Source organism: Dryobates pubescens, chromosome 27, assembly GCF_014839835.1.
Source record: "Dryobates pubescens isolate bDryPub1 chromosome 27, bDryPub1.pri, whole genome shotgun sequence".
Lineage (NCBI taxonomy): Eukaryota > Metazoa > Chordata > Aves > Piciformes > Picidae > Dryobates > Dryobates pubescens.
Genome location: NC_071638.1, coordinates 11,486,232 through 11,510,243, shown reverse-complemented (window position 1 = coordinate 11,510,243; position 24,012 = coordinate 11,486,232). Strand labels below are relative to the sequence as shown.

Here is a 24,012-nt window from a genome sequence, read left to right as displayed (position 1 = left end):
TTCACTGCCATCTACAGATGGAAGGAGCAAGCAAGAGGCTGAAATAAAGCTGAAAGATTTAACATCTCCTTTATCAAGTGCTGTCCAGTAACTTCAAAAGGAACAGACAGCTTCATTTTGTTTGAGCACACCTTGTGTAAGCTTTCAGACCTAGCAAATGTTTTACAGTTTGTTCCACTGACTTTTTGTGAAGTTGGTGTTAGTGGGTGGTGGAGGAAACCAGACCCATCTCATAGCTGCCAATGCCAGGTCAACTACTTTCAACACAAAAAAACAAAGAAAAAAGAATGCCAACACTGTTCCTTAACTTGTTTTCAAGGAGAAAAGCCAGATGCCAAGACCAATGATGAGGCATCTGCTTTTAAAGATCTTTGTATGGATTCCTATCAGCTTTTCCACCCCAGCGAGCAGCAGTGCTGTGTCCTCCTCCCCAGTCCCTGCAGACCCCAGCTCTGCTGCAGTGGAGAGCAGCTCTGGTGCTTTTATTCTTGCAGGCAGCACAAAGCAAGCACAAACACCAGCAGACCACAATCACTTCTTTGCCCCATTAAGCCTCAGTCCCCACAGAAGGTTCCATTCCTCACTACAGTTCAGTTTGTGAGTCACCAGCAATGGCACAAAGCAAAGCCTTCAGTCATGCTCACTCTCAGTTTCCCCTGCTAGCAGGGAGTGCTACATTGCAGGCCTTGAGCTTTTATAGCCATGCACCCATTGCCTTGCCTCCTGTCTCTTCTCTGCCCTCTTGAGGGTTCTTGCACAGCTCATGGCAATGTGCTGCAGTCCCACTTCCTTGGCTTCTGCAGTCACCACACACTAATGCCAAGCTGTTCTGCTGATCATTTTGCTGATGGTTTCCTACAATCCAAAAGCTTCTTCCCATACTGTGTGAATGTCTATGTTCAGGTCTTTGTGCTTCTCTGACACTGTTTTAAGCCCCCAGACTGCACTAGTGAGTCATTTCCACAGCCACACAACACGGATGAGTCCATGGGGATGCAGCAGATGGACATAAGTGCTTTCTAAACATTTGCATAGGGTTGTATTCAACTCACAGTTCCTTAACATGATGTGACTCTATAGTGGACAGGTCCTCACAAATCAGAGCAACTGTTGCTGTTGCTCTCAGTCCATGAATAGTCATCCACAACCCACTTTCCTATGGGGAGCAGCTGTAGCTACCACTTCCCTGGCAGCCCGCTCCAGTTGTTCAGCTGACAACAGTCACCACTGAGGATGGTATCACAGTAACACAGAACCACAAAGGTTGGAAGAGACCTCAAAGATCATCAAGTCCCACCTGTCACCACAGACCTCATGACTAGACCATGGCACCAAGTGCCACATCCAATCCACTCTTGAACACCTCCAGGGATGGTGACTCCACCACCTCCCTGGGCAGCACACTCCAGTGGCAAATGATTCTCTCAGTGAAGAACTTTCTCCTCACCTCAAGCTGTGCCAGGGGAAGTTTAGGCTGGAGACTGTGTCACTGTATGCGGATCTCACCTCCTCAAAGTTTCCTCCCAAGAGAGCTGACATGATGGCTGCTGAGCTGCAGCACCACACGGCTCTGTGCTAAGAGACCATCTGACATTTCCCTTTAGGTGACATCTGCAAACTCCAAAGCGCAGGCTCGACCACACTTGCCTAACCGCGCTGACACACAGAATTTCTAACTTTTGCTTTGAACACCACAGCTTTATACCACAGCACTCTGAAAAACAAAAACAGGAAGGCTGCCTGCGAAGCTGCTCTGGGAACAGGCTGGTGGAATCTTTCAATACAGAGCCTTGGCCAGATTCTCTCCTTCCTGCTCGCAGGTTAACTCCGGTGTGTACAGCACAAAACATGTTCATGGTTGATGGCTGTTGTCATCACAGTCTGTGTAACAACAGGACCAGCTGGAGACAAAACAACACATTAAAGCTCACAGTTATGTTCAGTGGTCTCCTTTACCCTTGCAAAGCTCCAGTGCAGCCAGGAAGAATCCAGGGAGAGCCAAACACCACCTGTAGAGTTCAACAAGTGGCAATGCCATTGTTTCTTTTTTTTCAGGGGTATGTTAGTGTAGCTCTACAGAACTTAGAGCTGACCAGACTATTTCATAGTATCAGTCAGGGTTGGAAGGGACCACAAGGATCATCTAGTTCCAAACCCCTGCCATAGGCAGGGACACCCCACACTAGATCAGGCTGGCCACAGCCTCATCCAGCCTGGGCTTAAACACCTCCAGGGATGGGACCCCAGCCACCTCCCTGGACAACCAATTCCAGGGCTTCACCACTCTCATGCTGAAGAACTTCCTCCTCACCTCCAGCCTGAATCTCCCCACCTTCAGCTTCATTCCATTCCCCCTAGTCCTATCACTACCTGATCTCCTGAGAACTCCCTCCCTGGCCTTCTTGTAGGCCCCCTTCAGTTGGAAGGGGCCCACAAGTATCATCCAATCCCATCTGCCTGACCACTTCAGGGTTGCCCAAGCTAAAGCATGTTAAAGGACCTTGCTTCCGTTCCTCCAACAGTGACAGGCCTATGGCATTGATCAGTGTTCTAGGAAGCCTGTCCAAGTGTTTGATCCTCACAGTAAAGAAATGCTTCCTGCTGTCAGTTCTGAGTCTCCCCTGACACAGCTTTGAACCATTCCCACATGTCATATCACTGGATACCAGGAAGAAGAGATCAGCACTCTCCAGTTCACCTCCTCAGAAAGCTGTAGAAAGCAAGGAGGACATCTCTCAGCTTCCTCTTCTCCAAACTAGCCAAGCCCAAAGTCCTCAGTCTCTCCACACAGCACATTATTTCCAGCCCCTTCAACAGCTTTGTTGTCCTCCTCTGGACACATTCAAGGATCTTCACATCCTTGCTTGTCAATCAAAGCACCTACCCATGCCCAAAGGCTGTGCCACCTAACACAGGCAAAGCACAACCATAGCTTCTGGGCTGAACCAGTTATTGGCAGTGCCTGGCCTTAAATATTGGGTCGGGGAAGAGGGCTCACAACTTCCCTGCTGATGTGTATTTCTTCTTCTCTGTTCCTTCTGTCACTTTCCAAAATCACACACATTTGGGGGAGAGGTTTTATTTTTGTTCTTTATGGATACAGATCAAGAATCAGCAAGCTTGGAGCTTACTCATTTTACAGAGCTCAACAGCATCAGCTGGCTTCCTTAGAGACCTTGTGACACGCACTACAGGCGGCATGAGACATCCACCAGACCTGCCAGCAATGGAAAGGACACAAAACTTCACCAAAAACCCAGGAAAAAGGTAAATCCCAGCCTGCCACTTGCTTAAGCAGTGCCATTTGGAGCAATCTCTTGCCTCCTCCATCAGTAAATAGCTGTTACAAATAGAGGGATTTGCCATGTGTTGCGTTCACAAGTAGGCATCATTCACAAACTCACAGAATCACCAAGGTTGGAAGAGACCTCAAAGATCATCAAGTCCAACCTGGCACCACAGACCCCATGACTAAACCATGGCACCAAGTGCCACATCCAATCCCCTCTTGAACACCTCCAGGGATGGGGACTCCACCACCTCCCTGGGCAGCACATTCCAATGACAAACGACTCTCTCAGTGAAGAACTTTCTCCTCACCTCCAGCTTGGTGCAGCTTGAGACTGTGTCCTCTTGTTCTGGTGGTCATTGCTTGAGAGAAGAGACCAACCCCCTCCTGGCTACAACCACCCTTCCGGTAGCTGTAGACAGCAATAAGGTCTCCCCTGAGCCTCCCCTTCTCCAGGCTGAACAACCCCAGCTTCCTCAGCCTCTCCTCACAGGGCTGTGCTCAAGGCCTCTCCCCAGCCTTGTTGCCCTGCTCTGGACACCTTCAAGTGTCTCAATGTCCTTCTTAAACTGAGGGGCCCAGAACTGGACACAGTCCTCAAGGTGTGGCCTAACCAGTGCAGAGTACAGGGGCACAATGACTTCCCTGCTCCTGCTGGCCACACTATTCTTGATACAGGCCAGGATGCCACTGGCCTTCTTGGCCACCTGGGCACACTGCGGGCTCATGTTTAGGCAGCTGTCAATCAGCACCCCCAGGTGCCCTTCTGTTTGGCAGCTCTCCAGCCACAAGTCACAATCAAGTCTTCTGCCCTTCCATCAGAATGTCTGTGTGCATGAAGTAGGAAATCAGGGGGAAAAAGGCAGGCTTCAAGGCATAACATCATGGAGAAAGAAGTAGCACTATGCATTATGTTGGATCAAGTTGGACGATGAAGCCAACTTCAAGTTTTTTGATCTTATATCGTGTGACATAAAGAAAGTGCTAAACTCAGCAGCAAAGAGCAAGGTGATAAAAAATAGTTTGTTTTCCAGTCCTATAAGTAATTCTCAACATTTGGACCTTTCCTACTGTGTCATTTCATATAGGGTAGATAGCTACCCTATATGCCATTAACCCTAGGAACCAAGCCACTGTGCCACAAAGAAACAAATATTATCACTTGTGTTTTGGTGGGTTTCAAAGCACAGAGTTTCAGTCTGCAGACTCTCTGTGTGCTGCTGAAGTCATCTCCTCACTGCCCAGCACAGAACTGGAATGATTGGGTGGGTAAATACATCAGGCAATGAGGTGGGCCGAGCATTTCCTGTTAACAACAGAACTACTCATCAGCTGCATGAAACTCACTCATTTATTTCATCTGCTGGGGTTGATTAATCTCTAACAACATTGTTCTTCTGCAGTTTTGGACAGCTCAGAAGCAGCCAGAACAGCTCCAACCAGGGCAGCAACCACACAGGATTTTTACTTCTGAGAGCCAGAGATACTCAGTGAGAATTTCAGCCAGCCACATAGTTCTATGTACTGGAGATGACGCTTGTTGCTGCCTAGCTCAGGACACTGCACTTCAGTCATACTTTTAAAGCAGCTCCATTTCTACAGAAAGCTCTCTTATGCTCAGCTTGATTTTGAGCTTGTAATGCAATCTTGTAAACCAAGTTTGTCATTTGGTTTTGGAGTTACTGGTAGCTTACACTTGCTAGCAGGACAGCATGCCTTCTCAGCTGGCATGGATCACTGAGATCAGAAATCCTATACTGCATATATCAACCACTGAAAGCTGGGCAGAGCTACAGCCTACTGAACTGGCTTGCCTTCACTCCAGATGTGTTCTTAAATGGTAGCACCACCGGTTTCCAATCAGCAGGCAATGGGTTGTGGAGCAACCACTCCAGTTACTGTGCAGGAAGGAAGTTCTGAAGAGAGTATGGCCAATTATAAAGGTTATTGTCATCAAAGAACATCTCTCCTATCACCTGTCCAGCACAGACAATTTCAGAACCCACTGTGTTACAGAATTAAAAAACCTCAAAACCCTACAGCTGTAGACCTGACATTTCATGGTTAATCATCAACACATCACCTTGCAAAGTTCAAGGAGTGCCCAGCTCCTGACTTGAAATACAGGTACACTGTGAGAATGACTTTGTAACTCACAGCACTTCTTGAAGACAAGGAAACCTTTGCCTTTTGGCAGCCTGACAAAGTCAAGCTTGACTTCACAATGAAGTGCTCCCTGTGAAGCTGTCAATAACTGATACCTGAAAGCCTTTTAGTCCACCTTGCAGACTGAGAGGGTTCCCTGCAAACACACATACACTGTGGCAGAATTCTGCTCTAGGAAGATTTGTCTAATTCATAGACACATTTGTGACTCTTGGAAGAAGATTTGTCACACTAGTTATCAAGTGTATCTTATTCCCCAAGGAGATAAAACCACTTTCCATGATGTAGTTCACTCAAAAGCAGAGAGTGAGGGATGGGGAAATCTAACTGGTACATAACACCAGAGCATGGAACAATGTCTACATGAACAGAGAGATTAATTGCTTATTCCAGCAAGTTAAACAAGTGAAACACAAATGAAACCTGTAATAATTCCCATCACAAATTCCAAGGCACACTAGGGCAGGAAGCACAAGGAGTAAGTGCAAAGCCAAAGCCATGTTGGTCTGGAAAGCTCACACACTGCAAGCAGAGCACACGTGAAGACTTACCTGCTTGTCCGTCTGCTAAAAGACATCACAGACCATGCTAAGCACATAGAATAGCCCAGGCTGGAAAGGACCTCCAAAGGTCATCTAGTCCAACCTCCCCACAGTCAGCAGGGACAACTAGATCAGGTTGCCCAGGGCCTCATCCAGCCTCACCTAGAATATTTCCAGGGAAAGAGCCTTAACCACCTCCCTGGGCAATCTGTTCCAGTGTTCCACTACCCTCACAGTAAAGAGCTTCTTAACATCCCATCTAAATCTGCCCTTCTCTAGTTCAAAGCCATTGCCCCTTGTCCTGTCCCTGCAGGCTTTTGTAAACAGTCTCTCTCCATCCTTCCTGTAGCCCCCTTTCAGGTACTGGCAGGCTGCTATTAGGTCTCTCTGGAGCCTCCTCTTCTCCAGGCTGAACACCCCCACCTCCCTCAGCCTGTCTTCATAGCAGAGGTGTTCCAACCCATGATCACTTTCGTGGCCCTCCTCTAGACCCTCTCCATCAGGGTCAATGTCCTTCCTATATTGAGGGCTCCAGACCTGCACACAGTACTCCAGGTGAGGTGTCACCAGAGCAGAGCAAAGTGACAGAATCACCTCTCTGGATCAGCTGGCACAGTGCTTTTGATGCAGCCCAGGATGGGATAGGTCTTCTGTGCTGCAAGCTCACACTGCCTGCTCATGTCCAGTTTCTTGTCCATCATCACCCACAAATCCTTTTCCACAGGGCTGCTTTCTAACAACTCATGCCCCAGGCTGTATCGATAGTGAGGATTGTTCCAGCCCAGAACCTTGCACTTGCTCTTGTTGAACTTCATGAGGTTCACCTAGCAGCAATGGATCTATCCAATTAGAATCATTCACATTAGGAGACAGGTTTAGAATTTGTACAATTCTGAATCAATCTGCAAAAATCATTCCCAGGAGCTGCCAGCTGCCTTCCAAAGTGGAACAACGAGACCCAGACTGTGAGCCGCCCATGGCACAGCAGTGCTTCTCTTTCCATACCTCTGACTGCTTGCCTTCAACCAAACTTGCATTTTGGAGGAACATGGACACAGTTCAACAAATTCAAACTCATCATGGCTTCAAGTGCAGACACCCCAGAAGTAGTACTTGTATACAGCTGTCCCTCACCATTAAATTCTCAATTACAAAAGAGTTGTTCCACTTACTGTGCCACGTCAGATACAGCTGGCAGTGGTGACTCTTCTGATACAAGGGCAATGTCATCAGCAAAGCTGTTGTCCCTGCACATTTCTTGGGTGCTCCCTTGTAAACGTCCCTTCACTGTACAGAAAAAGGGAAAGAAGCCACAATGGGTTAGGGACAGGACTTCCCACAACCCCTTCCCCTTGCTTCAGGTACTGCTCAGCAGCTGAAGACATGGTTCCAATATCAGGCACAGCTTTCTGCCAGCTTCTGAAGTCCAAGCTTGCACTCCCCGAGTGAACTTCCAGAACTCACTTGGACAGCAGTGTGCCGTCAGAAATCAAACTTCCCAAAAAGCCACACAAAAAGGAACAATACTTTTTTAATGCCAAGAAGCCACAAACTGAGCACTGAAGTAATTAATGATAATGTTTTCATTCTGAGGAAATCTGGACCTTTAAAATACATTCAACACATGGCAGTGATGCTTGTCAGAAGTCAAACTCAAAGCTACAAGACCCAGCTACTAGATATGAGAAGTTTTAACACCTGCAGCTCAGGCCAGAACTATCTTCTCTCTCCATATTTATTTTAATAAGCTTGCCTTTTCCCAAACTGATTTCTGTGGGAATGAGTGCCTGATTTTTGTTGTGGCAGAGTAGCAAGGATGGGAGGTAAAGAAATTAGGAAGGGGAAAAAGAAGTCATCCTTCCTTTGTGCTGCACTTTGGCCACAACAACCCCACGCAGAGCTACAGGCTGGGGTCGGAGTGGCTGGAGAGCTGCCAAACAGAGAGGGACCTGGGGGTGCTGATTGACAGCTGCCTAAACATGAGCCAGCAGTGTGCCCAGGTGGCAAGGAAGGCCAAGGGCATCCTGGCCTGTATCAAGAATAGTGTGGCCAGCAGGAGCAGGGAAGTCATTGTGCCCCTGTATTCTGCACTGGTTAGGCCACACCTTGAGTCCTGTGTCCAGTTCTGGGCCCCTCAGTTTAAGAAGGACATTGAGACACTTGAAGGTGTCCAGAGCAGGGCAACGAGGCTGGGGAGAGGCCTTGAGCACAGCCCTGTGAGGAGAGGCTGAGGGAGCTGGGGTTGTTTAGCCTGGAGAAGAGGAGGCTTGGGGGAGACTTTATTGCTGTCTACAACTACCTGAAGGGTGGTTGTAGGCAGGAGGGGGTTGGTCTCTTCTCCCAGGCAACCAGCAGCAGAACAAGAGGACACAGTCTCAAGCTGCAGCAGGGGAAGTTTAGGCTCAAGGTGAGGAGAAAGTTCTCACAGAGTCATTCGCCATTGGAATGTGCTGCCCAGGGAGGTGGTGGAGTCCCCATCCCTGGAGGTGTTCAAGAGGGGATTGGACGTGGCACTTGGTGGCATGGTTTAGTAGTCATGAGGTCTGTGGTGACAGGCTGGACTTAAAGATCATTGAGGTCTCTTCCAACCTTATTGATTCTATGATTTGTACATGCTACTACTCAAGAAGAAGTTGCACCTATTCAGTTAGGGAATATCTTCTGAGCGTAGACACTTGAAAGCAGTAAGTTGTAAACACAGAGTATGTAATTCCATGCCATGTACCTACTTGTAGGTATCTAAATTTCCTGTCATTAGGCACACTGAGGATACTGCACTTCTTGTACATTCCCATTCGATGTGATTTTGTTCCCAGAAGATCTGAAGCATCAGACCACAAATCAAGAAAATGCTGGTTTGCTAGCAGAGCAGAAAATACAAAAGCATCTGCAAAGGGTATCTGACAGATTGGAATGAAGTTGTATTGGCTGCACACTTATTGCTAAGCACACACCAGAAGTGTCATGCACTGCTGCTGCTGCACTTAGACACATATTCAGCTGCATGGGTTGTAGATGAACTTCAACATCTGCTTTGCTGTGTACCTGATGTAAACAATCAGCACTCCACATGCCTTGATTTCTTGTGCATGCTTTTGCTTAGCTAAGCCTGCAGGCCAGCTCACATACTGACCTGCACCCCATGGAACCCAGGCACTCACTGCACACCCAATGGGACAACAGGGAAATGGAGATACATAACAATACATAACTCAAACTCACAAAGGCAGGCAGTCCTGGAAAACTTCATAGAATGGCTCAGGCTGGAAGGGACCTCAGAGCTCATTTGCTCAAACCTCACCACAATGCCCAAGGACACATCTCCACTAGACTCAACTGCCCAAAGCCTCATCCAGCCTGGCCTTCAACACCCCCAGGCAGGAGGCAGCCACAGCCTCCCTGGGCATTCTGTTCCAGAGTCTCACCACCCTTGTACTTAACTTCTTCCTCAGGTCCAGCCTAACTTTGCTCTCCCTCAGCTTCACACCATACCTATCCTCGTAGCAGAGGTGCTCCAGCCCTTAGAGTATCTTTGTGGCCTCCTCTGGACTCTTTCCACTAACTCTATGTCCTTCTTATGCTGGAGACACCATGACTGTAGGCAGGATTGGAGGTGGGGTCTCAGCAGAGCAGAGTCAAGGGGCAGAATCCCCTCTTGCTCTACTGCCCACATTTTGGATGCAAGGAAAGAACAATGAAAGATACTTTCTTTTGAATGCACCTGAAGATGCTGTTACCTACCCAATTACTTGAACATGCTTCTAAGAGCAAGCAAATAGAAAGATGTACATATTTACAGAAAACAACAAACAACAGCAGACAAGCCACCAAAAATTCTCTACAGCATCATGCAGGTCTGCTTAAGGAAAAAGTCCATTCAGCACAAAAGCAACTCTAAAGGGAATACATAGGCTTAGAATATTGAGCTCAATAATTTGTATGAAATAAGTTGTGGAGTGAACCTGTGCAATGTTTGGCATTAAGTGACAGGCAGGATTGTTGATAGCCTCAGAAAAGTGGCCAGGGACCAATTGCACACTGAGCTCTAAGTACGTCCTCATGCACAGATAGGACCTGTCAGGAGACAACTGGAGATTAATGAAGCATAGTAGAGGAGCATGCAGCGCTGGTGCCACTCATATCTGCTCAGATAAGGAGCTGTGATTTCCTCTGCTCTCAGCACAGACCCCTTCAGAAGCATTAAGTTAAGGAAGGATTTTCCTTGGCCAATTTAATCTGAGTAAATTAATTACTTTTAAACATCTATTGATTGTGCTGTGATAAAAGCATTGACGCAAGGGACCTAAGAGCTGCCTTCCAATCCCTGAAGGGATCCTGCAGGAAGGCTCCAGAGGGACTTTCCCTGAGGGTGCCTAGAGACAGGACAAGGGGCAATGGTTTGAGGCTGAGGGAGAGCAGGGTTAGACTGGATCTGAGGAAGAAGTTCTTCAGCAGGAGCGTGGTGAGACTCTAGAACAGGCTGCCCAGGAAGGCTGTGGCTGCCTCCTGCCTGAGGGTGTTGAAAGCCAGGTTGTATGAGGCCTTGAGCATCTGAGTGTAGTTGAGAAGTGCTCCTGCCCATGGTGGGGAGGTTGGAGGAGATGAACTCTGAGGTCCCTTCCATCCTTGAGCCCACAGATATTTTGATCACATTTTCCAAGTTAGAGACAACATCTGCACTTTGTGATTATATTCAGACACAAGTTTAAATTCCAGATTAAATTGAGTCACTGCTACTAATGCATTTGGCTTTTTCAGGGTAGCAACATTTGATTACTACTTCAGGTATTCTGGAGCAAGAAACACACAGGAAGAACTATCAAGAGAAAAAAAAAAAGACAATAAAATAGCTTGGATAGGAAGCTTTCTCCACTGTTTGCCTCTTTTCTTAAGGACAAGAAGGACCTGACCTTCAGATGAAACAATTAATTGCCAGAGAAATGTAATTTGGCAGCTTGTTAGCTCTGCAGCGAGATCTCTTAACACACACACACACACACACAAACACTTAGAATCACCCAGAGGGAAAGCGTCGTGTAATGTAAATACACCAAGTTCCTTTCCATTAGGGGATTCAGAGCTGCCACTGCAGTAAAACTGTTTATTGTAAAAAGGAAGTTCAGCTCTAGTGTGGCTATCAAAGAAAATAAAGCACTCTGAAAACATTTTCATTCTTCATGACTCAACAGTCAAAGCACACCAATTGCAGTGACAGTAAAATCAGAAACAGCTTCTGAGTTCTGTCAGTGTTTTGACTCGCCAGAATACAAAACCTCAGTTACTGGAATTGCAGTGAAATATGCCACCATTATGTGCTGCTCTACTGCAGTTCTTTGCATCACACAATTAAATCCTTATAGAGTAATTTCCCACTCATTAGCAACTAACCATGAATTCGAGACACAACATCGTTACCAAACTGACCACAAAAATGCTGTAAATGAAAATAAGTCTTACTACCAGAGGAAAGAACTGTCAGATTTGTCCTAAGATTCGTAGCAAACACAGCAAAATAATCTGTAGCTATTGACTGCACTAAAGCCTAGAATGGCTCAGGTTGGAAGGGGCCTCAGAGATCATCTCCTCCAACCTCCCCATCCCTTTCAACTAGACTGAGCTGCTCAAGGCCTCATTCAGCCTGGCCTTCAACATCCCCAGGCAGGAGGCAGCTACAGCCTCCCTGGGCAGCCTGTTCCAGAGTCTCACCACCCTTGTACTGAAGAACTTCTTCCTCAGATCCAGTCTAACCCTGCTGTCCCTCACCTTCAAACCATTCCCCCTTGTCTTATCTCTAGACATCCTCAGGAAAAGTCCCTCTGCAGCCTTCCTGGAGGTTCCTTTTGGCTATTGGAAGGGCAGCTCTAAGGTCCCCCCCAAAGCCATCTCCTCTTTAGGGGACACTTGCTAAATGCTGAATGTGAAGGTATTTCAAGCAGGGCAGGAATTTAAGTCTAGGTTAGAGCTATTAATAAAGGAATTAAAAATAGCCATTATTATTTTTACCCAATATCCAATTGACTGACAGATTTTCAGATGATAGAACCTGAACTGCTAACACCTTATGATCACAGATCCTCCTTAGAAGAAGTTATCTTCCTAGAAATGCTGCAAATCAACTGATCACATTTTATTTCAGTTCCTGGGGTCTTCAGCCACATACTTCAGAGCTGGCTCAGTATCTGCCCTCATTAGTAATGCTACCTTCCCACTTCCTCATCCTGCTCACTCAGAACTTCCATTAGGAAATATTTTTGAAGGTCCTCTTTTCATTACAAAGAAGCTGCTGAGCTTTTGCTGCTACAAATAAAGCACAGCTTTAACCCATTTTTTTGAGACTCCAAATCCTAGCTTAGAAGACTCAGCCTAGTTAGTACTCTACACTCCTTACAGAAACCAGAAGTTCTAGCACAAGGCAATGATGACTTTTGGAACTGAGATCTAGCTTTAAGTTGAGACCTGCCCTCAGTCAGAGGCCTCAAGTCTTACGTTACTGATGACATCATGGAAATGCAAGTGAATGTGTAGCTCTTGAGGCTTAGTGTGACCTTGATTCTCCTCTGGCAGCAGGCCACGATTGTGCTTGAACAATGGCAGTGAGAAGCACACTGACAGGTTAAGGAGACACAGCTAGCCCAGCAGCTCCTCTTTCCCTCCACCAAAGCACCCGTGTGCAGGAAGGAGAAGGAGCTCACTCCTGAGCACACCTTGCACTTCTCACTTTGACTAAGCCATGCCACTCATAAAAGACATCTCCATGGAGTAGGGAGTGTTTTTCTTGAAGAGCTGTGCAGCTGAGAGATAGATCCAGGTACCGAGCTGCTGGCTATAAGGGTCAGTACCTTGTAACCTGGCTGTAGCTGCTGCCAGACCCAAAGAGCAGTCTGGATGAAAGCTGAACCTGAGAAGTGAATGGGCTGAGGGCAGCATCTTTCAGAAGAAGCAGACATTGCACAAATAACAACAGCTATGACTACTCTCACCCTGTCAGTCCCTTATAAGGTTTTGGTTCATTCCGACTTCCTTCAGCTGCATTACTGAGGCCTGAGACACAAATTCATCTTTGGTACATGTGAAGGTGACTCAACTCTAAATCTCAATGCATCCAGTTCTGGAGCCCCTATTACAGGAAGGATTGGACATGCTGGAGCGTATCCAGAGAAGGGCCACGAGAATGATCAGAGGGCTGGAGCACCTCTCCTATGAGGACAGACTGAGAGAGTTGGGGCTCCCCATCCTCTTTAATATCTTCATTGATGAACATGTCCAAAGAAGGGCAATGAGGCTGGGGAGAGGCCTCGAGTACAAGCCCTATGAGCAGAGGCTGAAGGAGCTGGAGTTGTTTAGCCTGCAGAAGAGGAGGCTCAGGGGAGACCTCATTGCCCTCTACAACTACTTGAAGGGTGATTGTGGCCAGGAGGGGCCACAATCTCTTCTCTCTAGCAACCAGCACCAGAACAAGAGGACACAGTTTCAAGCTGCACCTGGGGAAGTTCAGGCTGGAGGTGAGGAGAAAGTTCTTCACTAAGAGAGTTGTTTGCCATTGGAATGTGCTGCCCAGGGAGGTGGTGGAGTCACCGTCCCTGGAGGGGTTCAAGAGGGATTGGACGTGGCACTTGGAGCCATGGTTTAGTCATGGGGTCTGTGGTGACAAGTTGGACTTGATGATCTTTGAGGTCTCTTCCAACCTTGGTGATTCTGTGATTCAGTCTAGAGAAGAGAAGGCTCCAAGGAGACCTAATTGTGGCCTTCCAGTATCCGAAAGGGGCTACAAGAGAGCTGGGGAGGGACTTCTTAGGGCATCAGATAGTGATAGGACTGGGGGCAATGGAGCAAAACTAGAAATGGGTAGATTCAGATTGGATGTCAGGAAAAAATTCTTCCCCATGAGAGTGGTGAGACACTGGCACAGGTTGCCCAGGGAGGTGGTGGAAGCCTCATCCCTGGAGGTTTTGAAGGCCAGGCTGGATGTGGCTGTGAGCAACCTGATATAGTGTGTGGTGTCCCTGCCTATGGCAGAGGGGGTTGGAACTGAATGATCCTTGAGGTCCCTTCCAACCCTAACAATTCTAAGATCTCATGACTGATCAGGGCCATCACTCTCCCACATACCCACATACCCACATCTACAGATGAATTTTAACAGAAGCAGCAGTGGGAAAGACTTCCATGATACTCTCTTGCTCTCCTACCAAATATTTTCTTTTAAACACACGCACACACACAGAGAAAAGCCAAGGCAAGTTGTTTCCTAGGCACAACAAATTGTTTCAAGACATGTTGTCAGGAGGATGGAAACTGCAAATGTGATTAGGAAGTTGTGTTGCTTTTATAGCCTCCTGTAGGTGGGGTGTGCAGAGTGAGGTGCACTGGTGTGGTAGTTTAAGGCTGTGCCTTGAAAAAATTTCCACAGATCTTCTACAGAAAGCAGTAGAATGTACATCAGTTCCTCTTGGATGTAAAAAGGAAAATAATACATAGAATACACCAGGTTAGAAGAGACCTTCAAGATCATCGCGTCCAACCCATCAACCAATCCAACACCACCTAAACAACTAACCCATGGCACCAAGCACCCCATCAAGTCTCCTCCTGAAAACCTCCAGTGATGGCGACTCCACCACCTCCCCAGGCAGCCCATTCCAATGGGCAATCACTCTCTCTGTATAGAACTTTTTCCTAACATCTAGCCTGAACCTCCCCTGGTGTAGCCTGAGACTGTGTCCTCTTGTTCTGGTACTGGCTAATGATATGGTCTAAATAATCCCATTGGACAGACTACTAAAAAACATGATTTGTATCAACTGCTTTCTCTCTTTTTGGCTTCCTCACTCTGGCAGATGCTAACTTCTGGCTCCTGCTGGCTTTGCTGACGTTGAATCTATTCTTCTTGTGGTTAAGCAACTAACAGTAGCTCTCTGCTCTCTCTCTTGTCTCTTGTGTACAGGAGGGAGGGAAGGGAGCATGGAAGCTAGTAGTAGCCCCCTGCTTTGTCCGGGAAAGGGGGGGGGGGGGGGGGGGGGGGGGGGGGGGGGGAGGCTCTTCTGCTGTTCATAAATTGTACATATATGTAAATATTGTATATTTTGTACATATTCATTACATTCCATATTTTAGAGTGTAGTTTTGCTTGTAAACACAGCTTTGTTTGCTTTCAGCTGAGCTGGTCTGGCAATTTTATGTTGGGGGGAATTTTCAACTCACCACAGCTGCCAAGGCAGTGTCACCATTGGCCTTCCCATGGTGCTGTTGCAGTGGTTGTCAAGAGGGAATTCCCACCTCCACAGGAATTACCTCCTTTCATTTCAAGACAGCTGCCCAGCCAACAGCTCTCCTCCAGAGCTATAAAAGCTACCACCTTGTCTATTCAAGCCCAGGCATTGTCACATCTTGCTTGAGACAGCAGAGTCATTATGGGCTACCAGCCCTGCCACATGCATGATTTTGAGACAAGAGGGGACTGGGCTCTCTCAGAGGGGTAGCAAGATTCCCTGGTCATTCCCATGCAGACACACACACCACCCTGGAGTGGTTTGCACTTTGAGTAACTTCAGAAACAGAAAAAAGCAGCTGGATTTTTCCTAAGATCAGATAAGAGCAGATCAGGACAAAGAACTCTATTATGCACTGCCTCATCTCCAGAAGTGAGGAGCAGACAGGACAGTACAAACATACACTGCTAGCTCCACGGAGAATTTCCTGTGCTCTGCAGCCCTGGGACTTTCCAAGCTGGAGGTAGTATGGGTCTTCAGATTCAGGGGATTTGTTCACACAGAGCCGAGAATACACCAAAATCTTTCTACACTGACTTTTAGTACAGCTCTGAATGTGCACTGCCCTCTGAATGGAAAATTCATGCAGTGGCTTCAAATTTTGAATACTGCAGTGGGAAAAACATGCAGTGCCAGGGGAGCACCACCTCACAGCCCTGGAGAGGAAGGCTGTAAGGGAAATGAACTTTCAGAAGTATCAAAGACTCTGGGAATGACAAAGGGATAGCCCAAAAGGCAAATTACCTCTTTGGAGAGAATAATGTGAAGACTCTTACTGCAACCTCAAAGCATTGAGACTCAAGATCTTTAACAAAATGATTTCTTGCAAAAGCCATCATTATCTTCTTCAAGTAGGTCTGTCAGCTAAAATTGATGCCATCCATATCACACATGGCTGGACCCTACTGGTTCATGAATGTGGTTTTCCCTTATTAGAAGCAGTGCAACCACAGAACTTGGAATGCTGCATCCAGTTTTGGGATCCCCAGTTCAAGAGGGACAGAGACTGCTAGAGAGACTCCAACAGAGAGTCATGAGGATGATTAGGGGACTTGAGCATCTCCCCTATGAAGGGAGACTGAGAGCCCCTGGGGCTGTTTAGTCTTGAGAAGAGAAGACTGAGAGGGGATCTGATCAACATCTATAAACATCCGAGGGGTGGGTGTCAAGTGGAGGGGACCAGGCTCTTCTTGGTGGTGTGCAATAATAAGACAAGAAACAACAGGTACAAGCTTGGACATAAAAGATTTCACCTCAACATGAGAAGATACTTCTTTACAGTGAGGGTGACAGAGCCCTGGAATAGGCTGCCCAGGGAGGTTGTGGAGTCTCCTTCTCTGAATACATTCAAAACCCACCTGTGCATTCCTATGCAGACTGCCCTGGGTGATCCTGCTTTGGCAGGGGGGGTCAGACCTGATGATGTCTGGAGGTCTCTTCCAACCCCTAATGTACTGTGATCCTGTGAACTTCCAGAGATACCATTTCTTCAGCAAGAAAATGTAAAATGCCATTTACTAGTGACACTGTGTTACTCTAAGGCCAGCTTGCACATACTTTCTGCTTATCAGGGTGACTGTGTTCATCCCTGTAAACTGCAAGCTGCTGGGTCCCTGTGTACACCACACTCTGGTGCGTGCCTGCCTGCCCTCTCTTGTAGAAGGTTACAGAAATAGCAGCCAGCCTGAGCCCTTCAAATAAACAGCAAAAGAAACTTGTAGGCTTCCATCTAGGGATGCCAGCACACGCTTGTTTCACGATGGCTCACTCAGCACAAACTCATCTAGGATAGACTCGGGGCAAGCTGACCTGAAATGGATCTTAATTGAGTTAGTACAAGCAGGTCTAGAGTATACTATTGCCACGGTCTGATTCACTCCATTAAAAACAGAATGAACAAGCCATGAGCAACAAATACTGGCATTATGCTTCTCAAGACATTTCTGCAAATTGGAGTCAAGTTCTGAGAGCTCAGCACAATATAATACCAAAAAGCACACAGATGGAGCCAAAGGGGCACTTTGCATCCCCGGGAGGCAGACTCAGGACCAGCTTGTGTGCAAGCTGGAACTGCTGGGATAAGCTGTCACAACTACATTACAGATGTTCTCCCCATAGTTCACCTCAAAGATGAAAAATACAGATAGTAAAAAACAAAATCTCTGTAAAAAGGAAAATACTCTAAGTCCATACCAGCCACACACAGTTCTCTTGGTGGTGAGACCATAGCAAGAATGAAAATGAGGAAAACCAGGAGGCTTTTTCCTTGATGGCAGATTGCAGCTACTGGAAGATGCTCAGTACAAAAGCAATACATCAAAATAATAACCTGATTTAGAAACCCATCAGTGCTGCTTTCTATTTCCAAGTTAGGTATTTCTCTGCTGAAGGTGCACCAAGCGGATGCACACGTGGGATTACCAGACACTTCCCACTCAAAGAGAAGCAGCTCCAGATGTTTTCCACTGACCAAATTCAGCCCAAGCAAGGTTAAACAAATGACAAGCAGCTGCTTTGCTTTTTCTCCTCTTGGAGTTCTCACTTCTCAAAGGTCTCTTCCAACCTGGTTTATTCTATTCTAACTGGCAGACAAACAGTGTAGCAACTACTTCCCCAGCTTTTCATGATGTGGACAGCCTTCAGAGCAACTGATGCTTTTCACCTCCTGTCTGTCAGATCTGATGCAGATCAGAATTCACAGGGAGAAGCTGGGGGGACCTTAGAGCTGCCTTCCAATTCCTGAAGGGATCCTCCAGGAAGGCTGCACAGGTGACTCCACCACCTCCCTGAGCAGCACATTCCAATGGCAAATTACTCTTTCTGTGAAGAACTTTCTCCTCACCTCGAGCCTGAACTTCCCCTGGCACAGCTTGAGACTGTGTCCTCTTGTTCTGCTAGTGGTTGCCCGGGAGAAGAGACCAACCCCCACTTGGCTACAACCTCCTTCAGGTAGTTGTAGACAACAATAAGGTCTTCCCTGAGCCTCCTCTTCTCCAGGCTAAACACCCCTAGTTCCCTCAGCCTCTCCTCACAGGGCTGTGCTCCAGACCCCTCTCCAGCTTTGTTTCCCTTCTCTGGACATGTTCAAGCAACTCAACATCTTTCTTGAATTGAGGGGTTCAGAACTGGACACAGTACTCAAGGCATCCAAAAAGTACTCAGCATTCAAACCAGCATACAGATAGAATGCATGGACATTAACACTATTACAGTCCAGACAAGAGGCCTTACAAAGAATGTATTCTGGGAATTCACTGGAAATTAGTTCTTTCTCCTGTCCTGATGAAAAGCTACTCCTCTGCAGCACTGCCTTAAATACAAGGAGAGGAGAGAGGGGTTTATGGTAGAAATACATCAGCATGCCAGGAACTTCAAAAAGCAAACAGAAGAGCACAGTGATGAATATGGGATTTTAGCTTTGCCCCAGCAGAGATTTATCACTCAGAGGCTTTGACAAGTGGGACAACAATGAGTTGTGCACACAATCTGCAACCACTGACCCCATAACAGATGCCATCTGCTGGAGATGTCCCAGGAGGCTGGCCTTCAAGCTCCAAAAACTTGCACACTTTCACAGTTTTGGGTTTGGTTTTTTTTTTCCTCCCTAATAAAAAGCACAATCATAGATTTGGGTTGGAAAAGCCCTCTAAGATCATGGAGTCCATGACCATTAAACCACATCCCCATGGCCACAGGTTTCTTGAACACCTCCAGGGATGATGACTCCACCACCCCGCCAGGCAGCTTGTTCCAATCCCTGACAGCTCTCACAGCATAGACATTTTTTCCCTAATTTCCAACCTAAACCTCCTCTGGTGCAATGCGAGGCCATTTCCCCTCATTCTATCACCTAATACTAGAGAGAAGAGACAAACACCCACCTCACTGACACTTCTTTTCAGAAGGCTGCACATGACTAACTCAAGTGTTATTTGTCTTCCCATTTGGCTCAGCCTTCATGACCTGGCCCTTACTCCTGCTCTCATAAGTTACCAACAGTTAGATTCTGAAGTGCCTCCTTTGAATTGTACAAGAACACACAAGGAAGCTCTTAGCATGGAAGAGTTTTGGCCTTTCCCTTCCTGTAATGATGGCCAAGTTCTCAGGGTTCCAGAGCACTGTTAGTCACACCTGAAATCTCATGCATGGTACAGCAGTAAGTCAGGAACTGTTTTCCTTTCAGGCTACCAGGTGGTTGATTGAAGAGTCCATGGCTTATAACAAGTAAAGATTTACTTTCCAGGTTGTATGCTCTTCAACACAAACATGGGTTTCATTGCACATACAAATCCATATCAGAGAGCCCAAATTTGATCATATCCATAGGCTTTAAAAGGCTTCCCTCTCTCAACCATCTGGACAGAGAAAAGGCACACATTTTGGCTTAGGAGGTGATCTGCCAGAGAGCAGCCCCGTGGAGAAGGACCTAGTGGACAGCAAGTTCTCCATGGGTCAGCAATGTGCCCTTGTGGCCAAGAGGGCCAATGGGATCCTGGGGTGCATTAAGAGGACCGTGTCCAGCAGATTCAGGGAAGCTCTCCTCCCCCTCTTCTCTGCCCTGGTGACACCTCACCTGGAATACTGCATCCAGTTCTGGACTCCCTATTTCAAGAGGGACAGGGATCTACTGGACAGAGTCCAACAGAGAGCTGCCAGGATGATTGAGGGACTGGAGCACTGCCTGATGATGAGAGGCTGAGAGACCTGGGGCTGTTTAGTCAGGAGAAGACTTAAGAAATGGGGCAGGAGCACAAGTGGTGTTCTGCTCGGGTCCCTCAGTGGCAGGCGTGTACACTGAGAGGAACAGGAGAACCCATGTATCAACAATTGGCTCAGGGGATGGTGCCAGCAACAGAACTTTGGGTTCTCTGACCAAGGGACAAGTTTTACTGCACCTGACCTGCTGGACCTAGATGGGGTGAATTTATCTAGAAAGGGAAAGAGGGTACTAGCACTGGAGTTGGCAGGGCTCATTAGGAGGGCTTTAAACTAAGTCTGAAGGGGGTGGGTGAGGAAACCAGTCTCTCCAGAGAGGTGAGAGTGGAACATAAATTAAGTTTAATTGAGAAATCAAGAGCTCAGCTGAAGTGCATGTTACACAACACACGCAGTATTGGGTAATAAACAAGAGGAACTGGAAGTCCTGGTCCACCAGGAAGACTATGATATAGTTGCCATCTCAGAAACATGGTGGGACAATACACATGATTGCAGTACTATACTGGGGGGGGTTACAGGCTCTTTAGGAGAGACAGGTGAAGGAGAAGAGGAGGAGGGGTGGCTCTGTGTATTAGGGAGTCGCTCGATGCCACAGAGCTTGAAGTGGAAGATGAAGGGATTGAGAGCCTGTGGGTTAAAATCAGAGGGAGGCCTAACAAATCTGACATCCTGGTTGGAGTCTGTTATAGACCACCCAAGCAGGATGAGAAGGCTGATGAAATATTCTATAAGCAACTGGAGGCTGTCTCAAGATCATCAGATCTTGTCCTTGTAGGTAACTTTAACCCGCCAGATATCTGCTAAGGTGTTCAAGAGGGGATTGGACGTGGCACTTGGTGCCGTGGTTTAGTCATGAGGTCTGTGGTGACAGGTTGGACTTGATGATCTTTGAGGTCTCTTCCAACCTTGGTGATTCTGTGATTCTGTACATGTTTCTAAATATCTGAGGGCTGGGTGTCAAGAGGGAGGGGACAGGCCCTGCTCACTTGCACCCTGTGACAAGGAGCAATGGATAGAAACTATAGCACCACAGGCTCCACCTTAACATGAGGAGGAATTTCTTCACTGTGAAGGTCTCAAAAAATGAACATAAGTAACAGTAAATTACCTCCTGGGTCTTCACTGTAGAAGGATGCAGCTTTTTTGTCTTCATGCATGTGAAGAGTGACCTGTGGAGCTGCCAGGGCATTCTCTGCTGGCTTCAATGGAGGGGCAGAGCCATTCCCACAGCTCAGCTTCCCTTTGCTTTTGTATCTTCTGGTCTGTGGTGGTAGAAAAGGAATATGTGAAGGGACTATGAAAGCCAGGGGAGCACACATGTGAACTTCACTATACAGGAAAGCATTCCAGGGTGGTTTTGGGGGTCAGGGTATTTTGGGTTGTTTGTTTGGTTTGGGTTTTATATTGTTGTTTTTATTCATTAAAAAAAAAGGCAACTGAAATGTAGGGAAAGTGATACAGTCTGGGTTAATATTTTCACAGCAGTGTGTTTTGAAGTATTGACTTAAACTGGGTAAGGATTTGATTCTCAGGACAGAGATGTCCTGAAAATCAGGTTGCAAGGAAAAGTTATCATAGAATTATTAAGGTTGGAAGGGACCTCAAGGATCATTCCAGTTCCAACCTCCCTGCCATGGGCAGGGACACCTCACACTACAGCAGGTTGCTCACAACCACATCCAGCCTGGCCTGAAAAACCTCCAGGGATGAGGCTTCCACCACCTCCCTGGGCAAACTGTGCCAGTCTCTCACCACCCTCATGGGGAAGAATTTCTTCCTAACATCCAATCTGAATCTACCTCAGACTGGGTGCAAACTCCCGGCACTCAAAATCCCAAGCATCCGAAGATACAGCAGCTTGGCTGTGACAGCTCTTCAAAGCTCTGCTTTACCCAGAGACCTCTAGTCATGAGCAGGATGGCAGAGCAGAGCTCTGCCAGCAACTCCTCACCTGCTTCCTCAGGCTGGGGCTAGACGGCGCTGGCGGCACTCGGGAACCACACCCGGAGGGAGCCTCGCAGATGTCCAACGCTGCTGCCGAGCTGCAGGGTTTCTCTGCTGCATAGCACCGCCAAAGAGTCTGCAGTAAACCCCCAGAGAGATAATCTCAGTGCACTAGCAGTCACTGCTGTCCTGCGGGACAGCTAAAGCAGATCCTGCTGCAAATCTAGCTGCCAGTGAAACCTTCAAAGCAAACACGCTGCAAAGGGTCCTGGCTGCAATCACTGTGCTATGCCACACAACACCAAACCTGAAAAACATACATTGTCCCCTCTGTGGAACTGCCCCGAGTGTAGTTTGCCCCAGGACACACATGCTCAGCACACAGGGACCTTCAATATGCTCTATGTATCATTCTCCTTAGGAGCTGGAGTCTAACCCTGGCCAGAGGTCCAAAAAAACCTAACGAACCCAAACACCACCACCACCAACCAGCCACAAAACCAAAACAAACAAACCCAAACCCCACAAAATAAAACAAGGCAAAACCCCCAACCAAACCACCACCAACAAAAAAAACCACAAAACCCCAAACACAATAACCCCAAAAACCCACAGAAGGAACAGAACACCCAAATCAAAACAAACACCCCTCATAAAGCAAATGCCCACAGCCAGAGTACTGCTGTCTGCCTTTCCTGAGGCGTGCCACGTTGGGATTTGTGCACTGTGCCATTGCATTCCTCTCAGTACCATACAGGATGCCATGTTGTGCCATCTCTCTAAAGATAGGTCTATACATACACCAACACCTCAGCATTTGGCAGATGCACACAACTGAAGGGAATATAAAATGCAAGCTAGGAGTCAAAAGTTACAGCAAAGGTTTTTTACTCTCTGGCCAGGCCTATTGCATCCAGTTAGTGTCAACATACCACAGAATCACAGAACAGCTCAGGTTGGAAGGGACCTCAGAGCTCATCTACTCCAACCTCCCCACCATGGGCAGGGACACCTCTCAACTACACTCAGCTGCTCAAGGCCTCATCCAGCCTGGCCTTCAACAACCCCAGGCAGGAGGCAGCCACAACCTCCCTGGGCAGCCTATGCCAGAGTCTCACCACCCTGGTACTGAACAACTTCTTCCTCAGATCCAGTCTAACCCCTCAGCTTCAAACCATTCCCCCTTGTCCTGTCTCTAGATACTTTTAGGTAAAATCCTCTCCAATGTGGAGCTAGTAAAGCCTCCTATGTTCAGTCCAAAGAGGAGGGGAGAAGCAGTTCTCTTATTCTCTTTAGTGACTGAAGCAGATCAAAAAGATGAAGTGGTTAAACAGAAGTTCTAGATTTATACTGAAGCCTACTAACTCTGCTTCTCACTGCTTCAATTTGCAAGCCACTCACCCTCTCCAACACTCTCCTAAGCATTTGAAAGTTAGAAGCCTTACCTGAATTAAAGCAGCTGCAGCTGGGATTTGCCTGTTGAAATGCTTCTGACGCTGCTTCTGTTGTACTTTCAAGGCAAAGCCAGAGCCCAGAATACCCTAAAAATAAGCAAAATCACCACACAGACTCCAGCATGGCTTCACATTTTCAACCCAAATGCTCTGCATATGAAATAGTCAATTTAGGAAAGATTTTCCTCCAATAAGCTTCTGAACCTCCCAGTGCCCACAGTGACAGAATTTTGGTTATTCCCATAGAGAAATCTGAAATAAGCAGGTTGAGCTTGAGTCAGCAGGATGTGTTTACTGCTCTGATCTATAGGTAGCAGTAACCAGAGGTGATCATGTCCCAAAGGCAACCCTATGCAGTGGTGGGAAAAGCAGGTTCTAATGCCTCAGGACTTACCTACAGCTAGCTTTCCTGGCACTTAGTTTCAGCTCCTTGCCAGGAAAACAAACCAACCAACCACACAACTAGAGACAGAACCTCATTTGATTTTCCAGGCAAACTGAGCAAATGAGACAAAGATATTCTTTACAACTTCAGCATTTCTGTTAAAACTTAAAAGGTACAGCAAAAATACTTTGTCTTCTCTCTTTCTTTTGATGTTCTTGTCTTTATTTCACCTCCATTCATTTAT

General features: G+C 47.1%; 1 protein-coding gene across 1 annotated transcript in view; it reads right to left on the bottom strand.

Annotated features, from left to right (window-relative positions):
• Nucleotides 1-24,012, bottom strand: part of LOC104304516 (potassium voltage-gated channel subfamily KQT member 1) — a 345,512-nt gene that overhangs the window by 289,584 nt on the left and 31,916 nt on the right. Inside the window, exons 8-11 of the mRNA XM_054173923.1 lie at nucleotides 23,375-23,470; nucleotides 21,937-22,065; nucleotides 21,094-21,247; nucleotides 7,170-7,284 (exon numbers count right to left, since the gene is read on the bottom strand). Coding sequence (XP_054029898.1) covers nucleotides 7,170-7,284; nucleotides 21,094-21,247; nucleotides 21,937-22,065; nucleotides 23,375-23,470 — 494 coding nt within the window. The remainder of the gene's footprint in view (nucleotides 1-7,169; nucleotides 7,285-21,093; nucleotides 21,248-21,936; nucleotides 22,066-23,374; nucleotides 23,471-24,012) is intronic.